At 45.4% G+C, this 19,826-nt stretch overlaps 1 protein-coding gene across 1 annotated transcript in view; it reads left to right on the top strand.

Annotated features, from left to right (window-relative positions):
• LOC126229560 (UDP-glucosyltransferase 2-like) overlaps positions 1-19,826 on the top strand; it is a 143,659-nt gene that overhangs the window by 8,602 nt on the left and 115,231 nt on the right. The window contains exon 2 of the mRNA XM_049942327.1: positions 10,236-10,471. Within this exon, the coding sequence (XP_049798284.1) occupies positions 10,277-10,471 (195 nt within the window). The 5' untranslated portion in view covers positions 10,236-10,276. The remainder of the gene's footprint in view (positions 1-10,235; positions 10,472-19,826) is intronic.

The raw sequence follows: 19,826 nt of genomic DNA, 5'->3' as shown, positions 1-19,826 counted from the left end.
TGTGTTTCACAGGAACGATGTTTTCTAAACCCATGTTGATGTGTATCAATAGACCGTTTTCTTCGAGGTAATTCACAATGTTAGAACACAATATATGTTCCACAATCCTGCTGCATATCGACGTTAACGATATGAGCCTGTAATTTAGTGAATTACTAATACTACCTTTTTGAATATTGGTGTGACCTTTGCAACTTTCCTGTCTTTGGGTACGCATCTTTCGTCGAGCGAACGGTTGTATATGATTGTTAAGTATGGAGCTAATGCATCAGCATACTCCGAAAGGAACGTAATTGGCATACAGTCTGGACCAGAAGACTTGGTTTTATTAAGTGATTTAATTTGCTTCACTACTCCGAGGATATTTACTTCAACGTTACTCGTGTTGGCAGCTGTTCTCGATTCGAATTCTCGAATATTTACTTCGTCTTCTTTTGTGAAGGCATTTCGGAAGGCTGTTTTAGTAACTCTGCTCTGTCAGCACTGTCTTCGATAGTATCTCCATTGCTATCGCGCAGAGAAGGCATTGATTGTTTCTTGCTTTATGTCCAACTAACATGAAAGGAACAGCATTTTGGGTCCCCTTGATGACTGTTTTGAATTCATATACTTCTTCAATGTGCTATTTTCTGTTTGTGGTACGTTTCATGCAGCAGACCTTATTTGATCTGAAACTTCTCGATCCTGTATATATATCACGAATACATTCGCAGCCATAACTATTCTTCTAGATACTGCCAACTGCTTGTCAAATACCGAGTGGCAAAGAGCTTTGATTTTGCACTCATAGGATACGAAATAAAAACGGAACTCTTCAACATATTTTTTGTCCCTGTTCGTGAATTAAAATAATTCGCCATTTTTTGCAAGATAATTCCAAAACGAAAAAAGGCGAACCACGAAGGAATTATCCGAATGGGGCGGAAATCGGTAGATGTGATGCACATGTACAGACAAGCATACGATTGCAGTTCCTGAAAAATGGAATGATATATTCAAGAGAAAGAGCTTCACACATTGAGCAAGTCAATAACGCATTGGCCTTTATGAAAGCAGTTATTCGGCATGACATTGATTGATAGTGTTGTTAGATGTCTTCCTGAGGGATATTGTGCCAAATTCTGTCCAAATGGCACATTAGATCGTCAAAATCCCGAGCTGGTTGGAGGGCCCTGGCCATAATGTTCCAAATGTTCTCAGTTGGGAGAGACCCGGCGACCTTTCTGGGCAGGATAGAGTTTGGCAAGCACAGAGAGAGGCAGTAGAAACTCTCGCCATGTGGGGGTAGGCATTATCTTGCTGAAATGTAAGGCCAAGATGGCTTGCCATGAAGGTCAATAAAACGGGGCGTAGAATATCGTCGGTGTAGCGCTGTGCTGTAAGGGAGCGGCAGATGACAATCAAAGGGGTCCTGCTACGAAAAGACATGGGAGCCCAGACCATTATTCCTTGTTATTGGGCAGTATGGCGGCCGACAGTCAAGTTGGTATCCAACTGCAATCCGGGGCGTCACCAGACCCGTCTTCGTTGGTCATCTGGGCTCAGTAAGATGCGGGACTCATCACTAAAGACAATTATACTCCAGTCAACGAGATTCCAGGTCGTATATACCTTGGGAGAGGTCCCATTCTCCCAATGTCTTGGGAGACGCAGAAGTCTTACTTGGCGTGATGGTGTGGGGAGCCATAGGGTATGACTTCACATCGCGGTTGGTGGTGATTGAGAGTACTCTGACGACACAATGGTACGTCACGGTCACACTGTGTCCTACTTACTACCTCTCATGTGAGAGTGGTGCAACTTTTTTACAGGCCAATGCTCGCCCACATATGGAACGCGTCTCAGCTTGATGTTTAGTTACTCCCGTGGCCTGCAAGGTGACCAAAAATGTCCTTACAGAACATGTCTGGGACCAGCTCGGACGTCAACTCTTTCCGGTATCCACGATATCAAGGATCAGCTACAGCAGCTGTGGGCCAGCTTGCTTCAGGAGAGAGTACAACATCCTTATGACTGCCTTCCCAACGAGTCATTACATGCATCCAGGTCTGAAGGAATGCCACTTCATACTTACAAGTGGCTCTTACTGCCAAGTTCATTGTAAATTTCACTTGATTTTCTTAACATTAGCCGGCCGCTGTGGCAGAGCGACTCTAGTCACTTCAGTCCGGAACCACGCTGCTGCTACGGTCGCAGGTTCGAATCGTGCGTCGGGTTTGAATGTGTGTGATGTTCTTAGGTTAGTTAGGTTCAAGTAGTTCTAAGTCTAGGTAACTGATGGCCTCAGATGTTAAGTCCCATCATACTTAAAGCCATTTGAACCATTTGAATCTGTTACCACTACAACAACATCATGTAACATAGCAACCTGTGAATTTTTATTTCATTTACTCGTCCCCTTCTGGGAGCTTCAGTTTTTTTCTGGCAGTGTAGATTTGAAAATATTAAAAATAGAGACTCTTTTAGGGTTCAAATGCGCTATTAACAGTCCGTCAGTGCAACGTTCAAATTGTACTTTTAAGGAAGTGACGAAGTCTTAACGAACTGCTTCACAGCTGCTAAAGAACAGAGGCATGGTTGGACAGGATTAACCATAGGCAATGACGGATGACATGAAACACAGTACAGACGTAACAGAGGTGGCCATTAAAATTGCTACACCAAGAAGAAATGCAGATGATAAACGGGTATTCATTGCACAAATATATTATACTAGAACAGACATGTGAGTACATTTTCACGCAATTTGGGTGCATAGATCCTGAGAAATCGGTACCCGGAACAACCACCTCTGGCCGTAATAAAGGCCTTGATACGCCTGGGCATTGAGTCAAAGAGAGCTTGTATGGCGTGTACAGGTACAGCTGCCCATGCAGCTTCAATACGATACCACAGTTCATCAAGAGTAGTGAGTGGCGTATTGTGACGAGCCAGTTGCTCGGCTACCATTGACCAGACGTTTTGAATTGGTGAGAGATCTGGAGAATGTGCTGGCCAGGGCAGCAGTCGAACATTTTCTGTATCCAGAAAGGCCCGTACAGGACCTGCAACATGCGGTCGTGCATTATCCTGCTGAAATGTAGGGTTTCGCAGGGATCGAATGAAGGGTAGAGCCACGGGTCGTAACACATCTGAAATGTAACGTCTACCGTTCAAAGCGCCGTCAATGTGAGCAAGAGGTGACCGAGACGTGTAACCAATGGCACCCCATACCATTACGAAGGATGATACGCCAGTATGGCGATGACGAATACACGCTTCCAATGTGCGTTCTCCTCGATGTCGCCAAACACGGCTGCGACCATCATGATGCTGTAAACAGAACCTGGAGTCATCCGAAAAAATGACGTTTTGTCATTCGTGCACCCAGGTTCGTCGTTGAGTTGACTCTGTGATGCAGCGTCAAGGGTAACAGTAGCCATGGTCTCCGAGCTGATAGTCCATGCTGCTGCAAACGACGTCGAACTGTTCGTGCAGATGGTTGTTGTCTTGCAAACGTCCCCATCTGTTGACTTAGGGATCGAGACGTTGAGAGGCACCCACATGCCTTGCTCATGCTGTGGCATCAAGCAGTCAGGCCTGCAAGATGAGTGGCCTGCCAAGCGAGTGGGTTCATTCTTATTTATCTAGTAACATGAACTCTAGTACTCACAATTAAGTTACAAATTATTCTTCTGTATGAATATTACGCAACGGAAACGCACATCTGACTATTAGTAATTTACACAACTCTGACTGTTCACTACGCAGTGGCAATACCACATTTTCTTTTTTATTTAACGGCTTTGATCAACACGTGGCAATCGCACTGAACATGAATGGCGCACACATTATAAATTCTGGATATCATGGCAACATACAATTCGAAGGAAAAGGCCACCAATCATTTTCTTTTCACTCTCTTATTTATTCCGATAAATTCTATAACCTAAACACACAAATTCTATAACCTACAACAATAACACGTGAGAAATTCCGCCCAGTGGGCATGGCTTTACATTGGTGATTCTCTATCTTATGGTCTCGTAATTATTTAACGCTACAGTGCACTTTCTGGATAGGATGGTGGATCTTTTGCTATATCTCACACTTCGACTCTCACAACCATCATCACGAAACTTTCCTCAAGACCGAGCGGTACAAAAGGAACATGCATAACCCACTACCTCTGAAACTACCTTGCTACTCTCCCATGCAAACCACACATACTTAAATTTCATGAAATACATCACACCGGCAACATACAATACAAAACAAGGAATAGTCACAACGTTATAATCCCATCACCTTCTGCTTTCCCACTTCAATTAAAATTCATCCCAGTTTCTCACGACACTGCCCCACTTCGTAACTTTTCTTTCCTACTACGAACTCTGGACGATATATGCACGTCTTCCTGTGCAATGCAAGCCAAGTGGCGCTGCTGGATAGATGGCTGACTCACCTCGCTTCTCTCTCAGAGTATTATAGTTTGAATCAAGCGTCACACGGATGCATAACACGCAAAGTAATATTAAGAACATATTCATCACACACACGAGTCCTCAACTGATAACATGGACGAGTACTTCTCTTTATCCTTTGTCTCATACACAGATTGAGACTCACACACTACTCACCACGTGGAAGTACCCGTCTCTAATTTCAAGTCCTGCACGCGCCCTTTCTTAAATATTTCACCTTATGGGACACACGCTATTTCTTAAATATTTCAACTTATAGTACACACGCTAGTAATTCAGCTTAACTTAAGCACTCGGAAGTATTTCAACTTATTGCTACACGTGGTTTCATTGTGGCCATTGGTCACTTCCGAAGATTACAACGATCCCATTAATATTACCTACCTGACATTTAATTCTCCCCACAAAAGTTCCTGAAATAGAGAAATTATTATTCTAAACTACTCTTAAGTATTTCACATGCATACCATGTCTCCACTCTTTTGTCCTTACGGAGCACGCCTAAGACAGGTCTTACCAACACTAGATCCAGCGGCAGAGTGCTGAAACATGGCCGTTCTTCAGGTCCTCTCGCACCTGTGCCTAAGTGGGGGAGCACCTTGCTACCATATTGGTCAGCCACATTTCAGGCGCTCAAAGCTCAGGTAAATTTCATCTCTTTGGTCCCACCAAAGGTGACTCAAGTACCGTCTCAAAGATGATCATATATTCACATTCACTATCTGCGGTTAGCAGACGACCATACATTCATTCATTTCACAGATCTCACCAAACTGGATGTAGGGATTTATTTTGTGGGAGAGCACATGTGATAAACTAAATAAATAAATTGTCATTCTTTCCCACACTGGTATCCGGCTTCGCTGTATTAATTGAAATTGAGTTAATTTTACAAAAAATGTGTTGTTCTGACAAGAATAATGAAGTATGTTGTTCCTATTTTCAATGTCGGGCGGTACTGTACCCTTTCACCGTGGCTGCACGATCCGTTACAGCCATGCGGATAAGATGCCTGTCATCTCGATTGCTAGTGATACGAGGCAGTTGGGATCCAGCACGGCGTTCCGTATTATCCTCCTCAACCCCCTGATTCCATATTCTGCTAACAGTCATTGGATTTCGACCAACGGGAGCAGCAATGTCGCGAAACGATAAACAGCAATCGCGATAGGCTACAATCCGACCTTTATCAAAGTCGGAAACGTGATGGTACGCATTTCTCCTCCTTACACGAGGCATCACAACGTTTCACTAGGCAACGCCGGTCAACTGGTGTTTGTGTATGAGAAATCGGTTGGGAACTTTCCTCATGTCAGCCCGTTGTAGGTATCGCCACCGGCGCCAACCTTGTGTGAATGCTCTGAAAAGCTAATCATTTGCATATCACAACATCTTCTTCCTGTCGCTTAAATTTCGCGTCTGTAGCACGTCATCTTCGTGGAGTAGCAATTTTAATGGCCAGTAGTGTATATTTATAATGAAAAATGGCATAGATTTCGCCACATGGGAAAGCAGGATATAATACACATAAGTAAATGGTTCTGTCAGAGACGCGATCTGTTATTAGTATCGCCTGCGGTAGATACTCGACTAATTGTATTTACAAAGTAACGAAACTCAATTTTTTAATATAAATAACTGGAATTTATCCATGGGCAATTCTTAGTTCCTACATGAACACTATGCATATTTTTAGATCTTACCAGAATGCTATGAGGAAAGCAATAAGAAAGGGCGAAGACGAAGCACGAGAGAATGAAAGATACAAATGAGGAAAATATTTGCTATATTCTACAGTTTAACGATACAGAACCTCAGTATAAACAATAATTTTAGTAAATGTTCTTTCCTCATTCGCTAAAAATCTTTGCTTCCCATGTTCACAAATATAAAATTTCAAATCATTAAATATAGAGCTCTACTTGTTACAACATATAACTGACCATTTGGTTTCCTTAAAAAGATCCCAACTTTTTTCAGTGTTTGTCCATGTGACTTATTAATGATAATAACAAATGCCGGAATTACTGGGAATCGTGTTCTTTGAATCTCAAAACATAAAATAGTACCAGAATAAGTTATATGTACACTTAGAACCAAAATTCGCTAATTTTGTACGATTCTAGGTAAAATTTGGCAATCAATAGCATTATTGTATAAACATTGACACGAATTCTGGTTCTACTAACTAATTCTTCTTTCGCATTTTTTTTTGTAAGAAGAAGAACGATGGAGTTAATTTTTAGTGGTAATTTGTTTGGTGGCAAACGACTTGCAGACAGAGAATTCAAAAGCTCTACTGCATAGTAGTTATAATTTCGTATTCATTATCAAAATTTATTTTATTTTCCATGTTCACGTACTGGAGCTTTAATGCGTCATAGCTACGAATATGAAAGCATCTACTGCCTTTTACTACTCTTAACTTCTACGTACACACACGAGTTTTTGTTTGTGCACATCTATGGCTAAGTACTTTTCGAATTATATAAGTTTCATTGGCCTTCTTATGTAATTCATATTAAATTCGGTACCTCAGTTTTCGTGTTCACGTATTAATATTATGATTAACAATGGTCGGGTGTTCCGCAGCAACTGTCGGGTTCTTTCGTAGGAACTGGTTATGATTGACAATGGTCGGGTGTTCCGTAGCAGTTGTCAGTTGTTCCGTAGAAATTGGTAGTGTTTCGTTAGGAAGCGTCAGTTGTTCCTTAGCAGGTGTCAAAACGTGTATAAGCTGATGTGAATGGCTGTTTCTCTTTCAGCTCCTCACAAGTCAGAGCTTGGGAGACCTGCTCGTCATAGATTCATATACGCCCAGTATCGAACAAGGCAAGAAATTAAGACGGCTGCAATATAAGCTTAATGAACCGTCAATTAGGGCGGTTCACAAACAACAACTCAAGTACACATGTTATTCCATAACGTTATCGTGGAAGTAGGGGCCAGGAAGTGCTGGTGAAATAACACACACAGCTAAAGATACCTTATTCTTTTAAAAGATTTTCTCAATAATAAATTTTTAAGTCTGGCATTCTTTAAAACAACAATTTCAAAAACAATTTCCAATAGCTGACAAATTTTCTTTATGAAAAAGAGATTGCAAGTTATGACGTTAACAACTTTCCAATAATAAGATATATATACACTCCTGGAAATTGAAATAAGAACACCGTGAATTCATTGTCCCAGGAAGGGGAAACTTTATTGACACACTCCTGGGGTCAGATACATCACATGATCACACTGACAGAGCCACAGGCACATAGACACAGGCAACAGAGCATGCACAATGTCGGCACTAGTACAGTGTATATCCACCTTTCGCAGCAATGCAGGCTGCTATTCTCCCATGGAGACGATCGTAGAGTTGCTGGATGTAGTCCTGTGGAACGGCTTGCCATGCCATTTCCACCTGGCGCCTCAGTTGGACCAGCGTTCGTGCTGGACGTGCAGACCGCGTGAGACGACGCTTCATCCAGTCCCAAACATGCTCAATGGGGGACAGATCCGGAGATCTTGCTGGCCAGGGTAGTTGACTTACACCTTCTAGAGCACGTTGGGTGGCACGGGATACATGCGGACGTGCATCGTCCTGTTGGAACAGCAAGTTCCCTTGCCGGTCTAGGAATGGTAGAACGATGGGTTCGATGACGGTTTGCATGTACCATGCACTATTCAGTATCCCCTCGACGATCACCAGTGGTGTACGGCCAGTGTAGGAGATCGCTCCCCACACCATGATGCCGGGTGTTGGCCCTGTGTGCCTCGGTCGTATGCAGTCCTGATTGTGGCGCTCACCTGCACGGCGCCAAACACGCATACGACCATCATTGGCACCAAGGCAGAAGCGACTCTCATCGCTGAAGACGACACGTCTCCATTCGTCCCTCAAATCACGCCTGTCGCGACACCACTGGAGGCGGGCTGCACGATGTTGGGGCGTGAGCGGAAGACGGCCTAACGGTGTGCGGGACCGTAGCCCAGCTTCATGGAGACGGTTGCGAATGGTCGTCGCCGATACCCCAGGAGCAACAGTGTCCCTAATTTGCTGGGAAGTGGCGGTGCGGTCCCCTACGGCACTGCGTAGGATCCTACGGTCTTGGCGTGCATCCGTGCGTCGCTGCGGTCCGGTCCCAGGTCGACGGGCACGTGCACCTTCCGCCGACCACTGGCGACAACATCGATGTACTGTGGAGACCTCACGCCCCACGTGTTGAGAAATTCGGCGGTACGTCCACCCGGCCTCCCGCATGCCCACTATACGCCCTCGCTCAAAGTCCGTCAACTGCACATACGGTTCACGTCCACGCTGTCGCGGCATGCTACCAGTGTTAAAGACTGCGATGGAGCTCCGTATGCCACGGCAAACTGGCTGACACTGACGGCGGCGGTGCACAAATGCTGCGCAGCTGGCGCCATTCGACGGCCAACACCGCGGTTCCTGGTGTGTCCGCTGTGCCGTGCGTGTGATCATTGCTTGTACAGCCCTCTCGCAGTGTCCGGAGCAAGTATGGTGGGTCTGACACACCGGTGTCAATGTGTTCTTTTTTCCATTTCCAGGAGTGTATATATCAGACAACTAATTTAAAAAAACTCTTTTAAATAGCTGACAAATTTTCTCTATGTAAAGGATAGTGAAAGGTATGACGTTAACAACTTCCCAATAATATGATTTTAAACTTATCATATATACAGATAAGAGAACAATTCCTTAAAAAAAACCTTTAAGCAGCTAGTTTGTTCTAAAGTTAAAATAGTTGTCTCTTGCCAATTAAATAACTTATATTACACCTGTCAGTTGTTACAAGATAAATGTGAACAAGCCAGCACACAAACCTTCACATTAAATGCAGTTCCCAAAAAAATTTTCCTTAGCTCGGTGAGGGAGTGACACGTCTAAAGGGGCCCAGATCATAATAGTCGGAATTGTTATTGGTGGTCTACAGGGCCACGGCAGATCAGCCCCAAAACTTGCATTACAAGCCACCCTCTCCCCGAGTTACCCAAAACCAGAAGATGTAGCAAGGGCGGTGCCTGCACAGACTCCAAACCACAGAGACACATGACACATGTGAATGAAACGGCCCGACCATGAAGCAATTACCACATTCCCGCGGACAGGCAAACGAAAACTGTGGTGGGAAGACCCCAACAAAACCACTGGTGAAGAAACTCATACAAGTTACATAAAAACAGTACTCAACTTCTCACACTCCACCACAGCGCCGGGAACACGTTGCACTTCCTTTTGCTCGCCAGACCCAACCGCTACCAGTGGTTTCAACGGCCGATAAGAAGACATACGGTCCCACGTGCTGATCCGCACCACAGCTTCTAAGCTTCATAAGCCACGTACATGCGGGCAAGGCAGACTTAGCCCCTGACAGCGAAGAGGTCGCCCAAACACGTGGCGAGCAGTTGACGACCCCCAACAGCAGGGCCCCGCTCGCGCCACCACCTCTCTCCGTAACAGCCCAGTACGTACCCCTCGATCGTCACGCGACCGTATACTTGCTCCACCTCCCGCCAGAGGGCGGTAGCGATCCAAACAGCACGCCACACCGAAAGCGCCACCGCAAACACTAGACGCGAAGCGAAAGCACTCCGCCTGGCGCGCTTTTCGAAGAGCCGGACACAACTACGGCTCACTTAGATTTTATTGAATATAATACATTTTATTTCACTCTTTCCAATTTTCTAGTATTTGTATCCAACGTTAAGAAGCAGAACGTAAAGTCTGGGATAGCATATTTTCTTTTACTTTTTCAGATTTTGTGACCGATTTATCGGACAATTTGTCTGCCTCCCAGATGAAATCTGAACCAGTCGCCATGCAGGCTACCTTGCTGCTGCTGCTGCTGTTTACGGGCTGTTCCATGTCGGCGAGGATTCTGGGCATCAACCCCACGGCGTCCATCAGCCACCAGAAGCCGTTCCTCATCATCATGCGGGCTCTCGCCGAGAGGGGCCACCAGGTGACCGCCATCACCAGTAATCCATTAAAGGTCAGCATCTTGTGCAACAGTTTCGTCTTATACACTGCTGGTCACTAAAACTGCAACACCACAGAGGCGGCATGTTACAAACATCGAGATGGCGTGGAGTGCACTAAGCGCTGAGATGTGCAAATGGTGAAGTGCAGCACAGCAGTATGAAATAGGCGGGAGTAAACGCCATCTATATACAGAGTGTTTCGTTTCAATTGAGATAGCTAAATATTTCGAAAATGGCGCATCGCAAGAAAAAAAATGTTCTAGGTAAAAAGTTAGGAATAGTAGAGGAGACATGTGTCCATGCCACAACTGGCCACCTCCTAACCACCCCTAATGCGTGCGCGGGATCAACTTTGTATTTTCAAAAGTGAACCCACCATTTTTATTACACACTCGGATTCTACGCCAAAAATTACGTGCGATTTACTCAAACCATTGTTTTACATTCATGGTTCATGGCGCTGTAATATCAAATGTGTCTGCTTTTGCAATTAAGAACGAAGGCATTTGATTCTACATTTCATTTACGATGTAAACGTAAATCTTTGTGTTCTAAAGGTGATACTGATGTTCAAATGCTACTCCAGAGTTGCAATTGTGATTGTATAATCCAAATAATGCGGCTAAACATTAACATTTCTGGCAAATAAGCTACTTGTACGGTAACATAGTTTTCTGTTCCCTATGTGGTTGTTTGTTGTGAGTCCTCAAACCATCGGAATTCTTGATTTCGATGGCCGCCCACGAACCCCGCCACCAAGGTGTCTGATTTCGGTGTGTGTTTCTATCCAAAGGTAAAATGGCGACGAAGTGATAGTGAAGGGCGCACCTGCCATGGATACATATATATCGTGGGAAAACCACATACGCACCGAAATCGAGCACTCCTATTGGTAAGAGGCAAGGTGACTCACCGACATCAAGCATCCCTATGGGAACAAAAGACTATATATTTACGTCGTTGTTCCTGCATCACCCTAAATGTAGTTTCCCACCAGAGATTGAAACGGCTAACTATACTGTACTGTACAATCAAATTTGCAACACTAAAGTAAATTTCGAACATCAATGGCGATCGTTACAACACAAAGGCTTGCGTTTGCATCGTAAATGAAATGTTGAATCAAATCACTCGATTTTTAATTGCAAAAAACAAACACACTTGATATTAAATTGTCAATAACGGCATCATCTACCACGAAGGGAGAACAATGGTTTCAGTAAACTATGCGTGTTTTTTGCCGTAGAATCCGAATGTGCAATAAAATGGAAGCTTCCCATTTGAAAATACAAAGTTAACCCACCCACGCAGGAGGGGAGGTTAAGAGATGGGCAGTTGTAGCACAGACAGATGCCCCCTTTCCTAACATTAATTTGTTACCTACAATATTTTTTTCCGTGCGACGCATCGTTTTCAAGATATTTAGATGTCTCAAGTTACAAAAAAAATAAAATAAAATAAAATAAAATAAAATAAAAGAAAAATAAAAAAAATAAAAATAAAAAAATAAAAAAATAAACCCTGTGTTAGAAAAATCACGTATCGGGTATATCATTCAGAAATCACATTTGAATGTTGTGAGTGGGCTGACGTGTAAAGGTAAACTTCAAGAGGCAGGTGTCGAAATTTGAAAGCGATAGAGCGTGGCCTATCGAGATCGAGGTGTACGTTACGCGATATTGCTGCTCATGTTGGTCGGGATACCACGATTGTCATGTGAATACGAAATCGGATGGTTCAGGATTTCCACGGCCCTACTCGACTAGCGCTCGAAAAAACAAGATGTATGCATAGGTCGGCCGTGTAAGATTGTACCTTAAAGTCAGAAAATGGACTTGACTGCAGCAAGGACAGTGTGACGACATCTTGAGTTCCACAATCTGACACATAGTGACCGTTGGTGCGGCTTTCTTTGAAGCGGCAGCAGGAAGAGGAGAGAGAGAGAGAGAGAGAGACAGAGAGGGAGAGAGGGAGAGAGAGAGAGAGAGAGAGAGAGAGAGAGAGACGCGGCGACAGTAGTGCACCCATCGGCTAAACTGGGCGACAGTACTGCATCCATCGACTACGCTGGACATACGAGCGTTATCACGCCCTCTTTCCTGGTTCTGTCGCAGCATCACGGTAGAAGTGTCCACCTGTGGAGGCTCCGGGAGAAAGATCGTTGTCGTATCACATTTGACAACCACCATATGTGGCCCAGCACCTGGTGCGATGGTGTGGAGCGCAATAATTTTGCCGGCCGGTGAGGCCGCTCGGTGCTAGGCGCTTCAATCTGGAACCGCGCGACCGCTACGGTCGCAGGTTCGAATCCTGCCTCGGGCAGGGATATGTGTGATGTCCTTAGGTCAGTTATGTTTAAGTAGTTCTAAGGTATAGGGGACTGATGACCTCAGATGTTAAGTCCCATAGTATTGAGAGCCATTTGAACCATTTTTTTGCCATAACTTTGGCTCGCATAGCTGGTAATTTGGACAACAGCCGTTACATTTCTGATGTGTTAACCCCGGCGAGTGCTCCCTATCTTCTGGGCCTCTCTGACCTACTTTAGTACAGAAGGTGTTCGACTGTTATCTTAACGAGCACGTTCGTCACATACCACACTCACTGGGAACAGATGGACATGGGTTGCCGAGAAATTGGCTCGCCAGCACTCGCCAGCCATTACGATTGAAGAACTCTGTCATAAAGATGATATATTATGGAATGATATACCCGCATCGGCCGCTGTTGCCGAGCGGTTCTAGGCGCTTCAGTCCGGAACCGCGCTGCTGCTACGGTCGCAGGTTCGAATCCCGCCTCGGGCATGGATGTGTGTGGTGTCCTTAAGTTAGTTAGGTTTAAGTAGTTCTAAGTCTAGGTGACTGATGACCTCAGATGTTGAGTCACATAGTGCTTAGAGCCATTTGAACAATTTTTTTTTGTTGAATGATACACCCGCACCTTTCATCCAAGCTCAATTCAACTCGATGCATAGCAAGGCTAGACTCATTGCTGCTTCCAGAGGAGGCAGAAAAGCACACTGAATTTCGCACCGTGTATGCACCCAAATCACTTACGGATATAATCACTTATTTTTTCTACTAACTGCGACAAACGATGATGCCAGATTACAGTTCTTCAGTTTGGCTATGTACAGGAATGAGCGTCTGAGAACGGGGCTGCAACTCCAAAGCTAGTCAGGAAAAACTTTAAATACAAAAAAAGTAAAATAAAAGCAAAGTTTAGTGGCGGAATTCCTCTTTCCAAAACCAAAATCTTCCTACTTGACTGTATCAGTACAGTAAGTAAAATTAAGTTATTTGCTATCCTTGCTGGAGTTGCAGTTTTAAGGATCAGCAGTGTAGATACACAAGCAAGACACAAAGATGACGAAAGACTAGAGAATTTACTACGAGCTTTCTATATATCGCGGAAATACTCATTGGGTCATAGTATCAATGCCCTATAAACTCCATAGTGAATTATCATAACAAAAATTCTGCTGCCGTAACTGAACGACTTTACGGGGAACCTAGTCTTTTCCGAGTTTTTGTCTCCACGCTTTATGCTTTCTGTCGTATTTTTAATTATGGATACTTCTTTCTACATATATATCTCTAATCTGCGCTTTATATCCAAGTGCTTGATAGAGGACTCACAGATCCACTTTCAGACATTTTCCCTTCCGTTCCACTCTCGAATAGCACGTGGGAGAAACGAATACCTAAATCTTTGTGTGCGACATTTGACTTCTCTTTTTTATTACGATGGTCAGTTCTCCCTATGCAGATCGGAGTCAATAAAATATTTTGTATTCGCAGGAGAAATAGGGCGACTGAAATTTCGTGGAAGATTTCGCCATAACGAAAAGCGCTTTTGTTTTAATGATTGGCACCTTAACTCGCTTATCATATCCGCGACACTCTCCCCCACGTTCAGCGATAACACAAAAGGAGTTGCCCTTCTTTGGACTTTTCCGATGCCCTCCGTCAGTCCTCTCCGATAAGTATCCCATATCGCGCAGCAGTGCTCTAGCACAGGAAGGTCTATCGTAGTGTAGGCAGTCTACAACATCTATTGCTCCTTCGAAGTATTCTGCAAGTAGAACTCATACTTTCGTTCGCATTCGCCACAACATTTTTAGTGTGATGGCTCCAGTTTAAGTTGTTTGTAATTGTAGTCTCTAGGTATTCAGCAGAACCGACAACCATTAAAGTTGTATGTTTTATTGTGAAACCGAAATTTAACGGCTTCTTTTTAATACTCATGTGGAGGACCCCACAATTTTCGTTGTTCAGGTTCAGTTGTCACTTTTCACACCATAGAGATATCCTGCCTAAACCATTTTCTAAGATCTTGTGATGAATTTACTAGACGGTAAGCGACAGCATCATTTGGAAACAAACTAAGAGCCCTTTTTAAATTGTCTCCCAGATCGTTTATACACGGTTTTTCAGGACCTCACGAACTTTGAGGGATGTTAGGTCACACAAAGACTTTCATTTTTTGTTAAAGGACATATACGTTTTGGTCCCCATTTATGAGTTAGGGGCATAGTCTTAATGAACGTCACCATGTAGCGACCTGCTGAGCAGCTCCTAGTGAGTTTGTTGTTCTGTGGAGTCGTACCAGTCCTGTCAATCAGCTTGTGTTGCAGTAATATTGTATCTTCAATGTCGTGCATCTTACTAGTGCTGAATTCGGATTTTCTTGCTGTTAATACTCAATGAAACATTGGATATGGATTTGATGAGCTCACTGACATGATTATGTGTTACGGAGGGGTGAAGATAAATGGAAGAGCAGCTCCTCGTATCTACTGAAGCCGGATCCATAATAGGAGAAATCCACCCCACTGTACCTTTGTTGCAATTCATGGACGCTTACGGGAGACAAGGAGTTTGGGTCCTCAGGCTGTTGATGGTTGTAGGCGTGATGTGAGAACACCAAATTTAGAAGGTGAAGTGATCCGTAGATTTATCTGTGAATCTTTAAGCAGCAAGAGTACTGTAGCCTGTGCCGTGGTAACAGGTTCGTATGTAATTGGAGAGTATTGCAGGAGTAAAAACTACACGCGTATCGTCTTCAAAGAGTGCAGGTTTTAGAATCAACTAATTACCTATATCGTACGCAGTTTGTGCAGTGGTTTGTACACTACAGAGTGAATGATGTTGCCTTTCACACATATGTTTTATTTACGGATGAGGCCCTGTTTACAAGTGACAGGTATTTTTGGCTCTGAGCACTATGGGGCTTAACTTCTGAGGTCATCATACCCCTAGAACTTAGAACTACTTAAACCTAACTAACTTAAGGACATCAGACACATCCACGCCCGAAGCAGGATTCGAACCTACGACCGTAGCGGTCGCGCGGTTCCAGACTGTAGCGCCTAGAACGGCTCGGCCACTCCGGCCAGCGACAGGTATTTTTAACAGCAGAAAGAGTCACATCTGGGACTCTGAGAACCCTCACGTGGTTGCTGTTCGATCGCATCAACTAAGATTCTCCGTAAACACGTGGGCAGGAATTGTGGATAATCATCTTGTAATAAGTGTAATATTGTCATCTAAGTTAACTGGAGCAACTTAGTACATCTCCTGCAGACCACACTTTCAGAAATGCCGGACAATCTACCGCTTATTGCGCGCAAAGACCTCTGTCTCCAACGTGATGGAGCCCGAGCACACCTCAGTGTTGATGCGCGATCACAGCTAACAATTGATTTTAGCAGTCGTTACATAGGACGAAGAGGATCTCTTGTGTGGCCTGCTCGTTCTCCTGCCTTGACGCACCTTGATAACTTTATTGGGTATATGTCAAGAGTATGGCTTCCGTTACTCCAATTGTCACTTGATCTGAGCTGATTGCCCGAATCACTGAGACATTCCACCATATCCGACAGATTTCTGTCGTGTTCCCAGAAACTGGTTTGCGTTGATACGAATGCGTGCAGCATTTGTTGAGGCAGAAGGCAGATTGTTCGATCGACTCATGTAAATTACTTTCAGAACATGCCTAATAATAGTAAACGAGTATCTTTTGTGCAAGAGTAGTTATTCATTATAATAAGCTCAAGGACGCGTTTAATACTACACTCCTGGAAATGGAAAAAAGAACACATTGACACCGGTGTGTCAGACCCACCATACTTGCTCCGGACACTGCGAGAGGGCTGTACAAGCAATGATCACACGCACGGCACAGCGGACACACCAGGAGCCGCGGTGTTGGCCGTCGAATGGCGCTAGCTGCGCAGCATTTGTGCACCGCCGCCGTCAGTGTCAGCCAGTTTGCCGTGGCATACGGAGCTCCATCGCAGTCTTTAACACTGGTAGCATGCCGCGACAGCGTGGACGTGAACCGTATGTGCAGTTGACGGACTTTGAGCGAGGGCGTATAGTGGGCATGCAGGAGGCCGGGTGGACGTACCGCCGAATTGCTCAACACGTGGGGCGTGAGGTCTCCACAGTACATCGATGTTGTCGCCAGTGGTCGGCGGAAGGTGCACGTGCCCGTCGACCTGGGACCGGACCGCAGCGACGCACGGATGCACGCCAAGACCGTAGGATCCTACGCAGTGCCGTAGGGGACCGCACCGCCACTTCCCAGCAAATTAGGGACACTGTTGCTCCTGGGGTATCGGCGAGGACCATTCGCAACCGTCTCCATGAAGCTAGGCTACGGTCCCGCACACCGTTAGGCCGTCTTCCGCTCACGCCCCAACATCGTGCAGCCCGCCTCCAGTGGTGTCGCGACAGGCGTGAATGGAGGGACGAATGGAGACGTGTCGTCTTCAGCGATGAGAGTCGCTTCTGCCTTGGTGCCAATGATGGTCGTATGCGTGTTTGGCGCCGTGCAGGTGAGCGCCACAATCAGGACTGCATACGACCGAGGCACACAGGGCCAACACCCGGCATCATGGTGTGGGGAGCGATCTCCTACACTGGCCGTACACCACTGGTGATCGTCGAGGGGACACTGAATAGTGCACGGTACATCCAAACCGTCATCGAACCCATCGTTCTACCATTCCTAGACCGGCAAGGGAACTTGCTGTTCCAACAGGACGATGCACGTCCGCATGTATCCCGTGCCACCCAACGTGCTCTAGAAGGTGTAAGTCAACTACCCTGGCCAGCAAGATCTCCGGATCTGTCCCCCATTGAGCATGTTTGGGACTGGATGAAGCGTCGTCTCACGCGGTCTGCACGTCCAGCACGAACGCTGGTCCAACTGAGGCGCCAGGTGGAAATGGCATGGCAAGCCGTTCCACAGGACTACATCCAGCATCTCTACGATCGTCTCCATGGGAGAATAGCAGCCTGCATTGCTGCGAAAGGTGGATATACACTGTACTAGTGCCGACATTGTGCATGCTCTGTTGCCTGTGTCTATGTGCCTGTGGTTCTGTCAGTGTGATCATGTGATGTATCTGACCCCAGGAATGTGTCAATAAAGTTTCCCCTTCCTGGGACAATGAATTCACGGTGTTCTTATTTCAATTTCCAGGAGTGTATATGTTCCTTAATAAAAAACGATCCTCTTTGGTGATCTATTATTTATCAAAGTTTACAATGAGGTCTGCAAATTAGAAAAACCAGAGGACGTAGACCACTTTCTTGGGGAATGCCAGATGTCACTTCTGTTTCACTCGATGATTTTCCATCAGTTACTACGAAAAATATCCTTTCTGACAGGAAATCACGAATCCAGTGGCACAGTTGAGAATACTCCATAGGCACGCAATTTGTTGTAAGCCGCTTGTGACGATGCGATGTGAAATATACACTACTGGTCATTAAAATTGCTACACCAAGAAGAAATGCAGATGATCAACGGGTATTCATTGGACAAATATATTATACTAGAACTGACATGTGATTACATTTTCACGCAATTTGGGTGCATAGATCCTGAGAAATCAGTACCCGGAACAACCACCTCTGGCCGTAATAACGGCCTTGATACGCCTGGGCATTGAGTCAAACAGAGCTTGGATGGCGTATACAGGTACAGCTGCCCATGCAGCTTCAACACGATACCACAGTTCATCAAGAGTAGTGACTGGCGTATTATGACGAGCCAGTTGCTCGGCCACCTTTGACCAGACGTTTTGAATTGGTGAGAGATCTGGAGAATGTGCTGGCCAGGGCAGCAGTCGAACATTTTCTGTATCCAGAAAGGCCCGTACAGGTCCTGCAACATGCGGTCGTGCATTATCCTGCTGAAACGTAGGGATTCGCAGGGATCGAATGAAGGGTAGAGCCACGGGTCATAACACATCTGAAATGTAACGTCCACCGTTCATAGTGCCGTCAATGCGAGCAAGAGTGACCGAGACGTGTAACCAATGGCACCCCATACCATCACGAAGGATGATACGCCAGTATGGCGATGACGAATACACGCTTCCAATGTGCGTTCACCACGATGTCACCAAACACGGATTCGACCATTATGATGTTGTAAACAGAACCTGGTTTCACCCGAAAAAATGACGTTTTGTCATTCGTGCACCCAGGTTCGTCGTTGAGTACACCATCGAAGACGCTCCTCTCTGTGATGCAGCCACAAGTGTAACAGCAGCCGTGGTCTCCGTGCTGATAGTCCATGCTGCTGCAAACGTCGTCGAACTGTTCGTGCAGATGGTTGTCTTGCAAACGTAACCATCTGTTGACTCAGGGATCGAGGTGTGGCTCCACGATCCCTTACAGCCATGCGGATAAGATGCGTGTCATGGTTCAAATGGCTCTGAGCACTATGGGACTTAACATCTATGGTCATCAGTCCCCTAGAACTTAGAACTACTTAAACCTAACTAACCTAAGGACATCACACAACACCCAGCCATCACGAGGCAGAGAAAATCCCTGACCCCGCCGGGAATCGAACCCGGGAACCCGGGCGTGGGAAGCGAGAACGCTACCGCACGACCACGAGATGCGGGCAAGATGCCTGTCATCTCGACTGCTAGTGATACGAGGCCGTTGGGATCCAGCACGGCGTTCCGTATAACCCTCTTGAACCCACCGATTCCATATTCTGATAACAGTCATTGGCCGGCCGTAGTGGCCGTGCGGTTCTAGGCGCTACAGTCTGGAGCCGCGTGACTGCTACGGTCGCAGGTTCGAATCCTGCCTCGGGAATGGATGTGTGTGATGTTCTTAGGTTAGTTAGGTTTAAGTAGTTCTAAGTTCTAGGGGACTGATGACCACAGCAGTTAAGTCCCATAGTGCTCAGAACTATTTGAACCACAGTCATTGGATCTCGACCAATGCGAGCAGCAATGTCACGATACGATAAACCGCAATCGCGATAGGCTACAATCCGACCTTTATCAAAGTCGGAAACGTGATGGTACGCATTTCTCCTCCTTACACGAGG

This window comes from Schistocerca nitens, unplaced genomic scaffold (assembly GCF_023898315.1).
Source record: "Schistocerca nitens isolate TAMUIC-IGC-003100 unplaced genomic scaffold, iqSchNite1.1 HiC_scaffold_375, whole genome shotgun sequence".
NCBI classification, from domain to species: Eukaryota; Metazoa; Arthropoda; class Insecta; order Orthoptera; family Acrididae; genus Schistocerca; species Schistocerca nitens.
The sequence above is the reverse complement of the archived record's forward strand: the minus strand, read 5'-3'. Positions and strand labels throughout refer to the sequence as shown.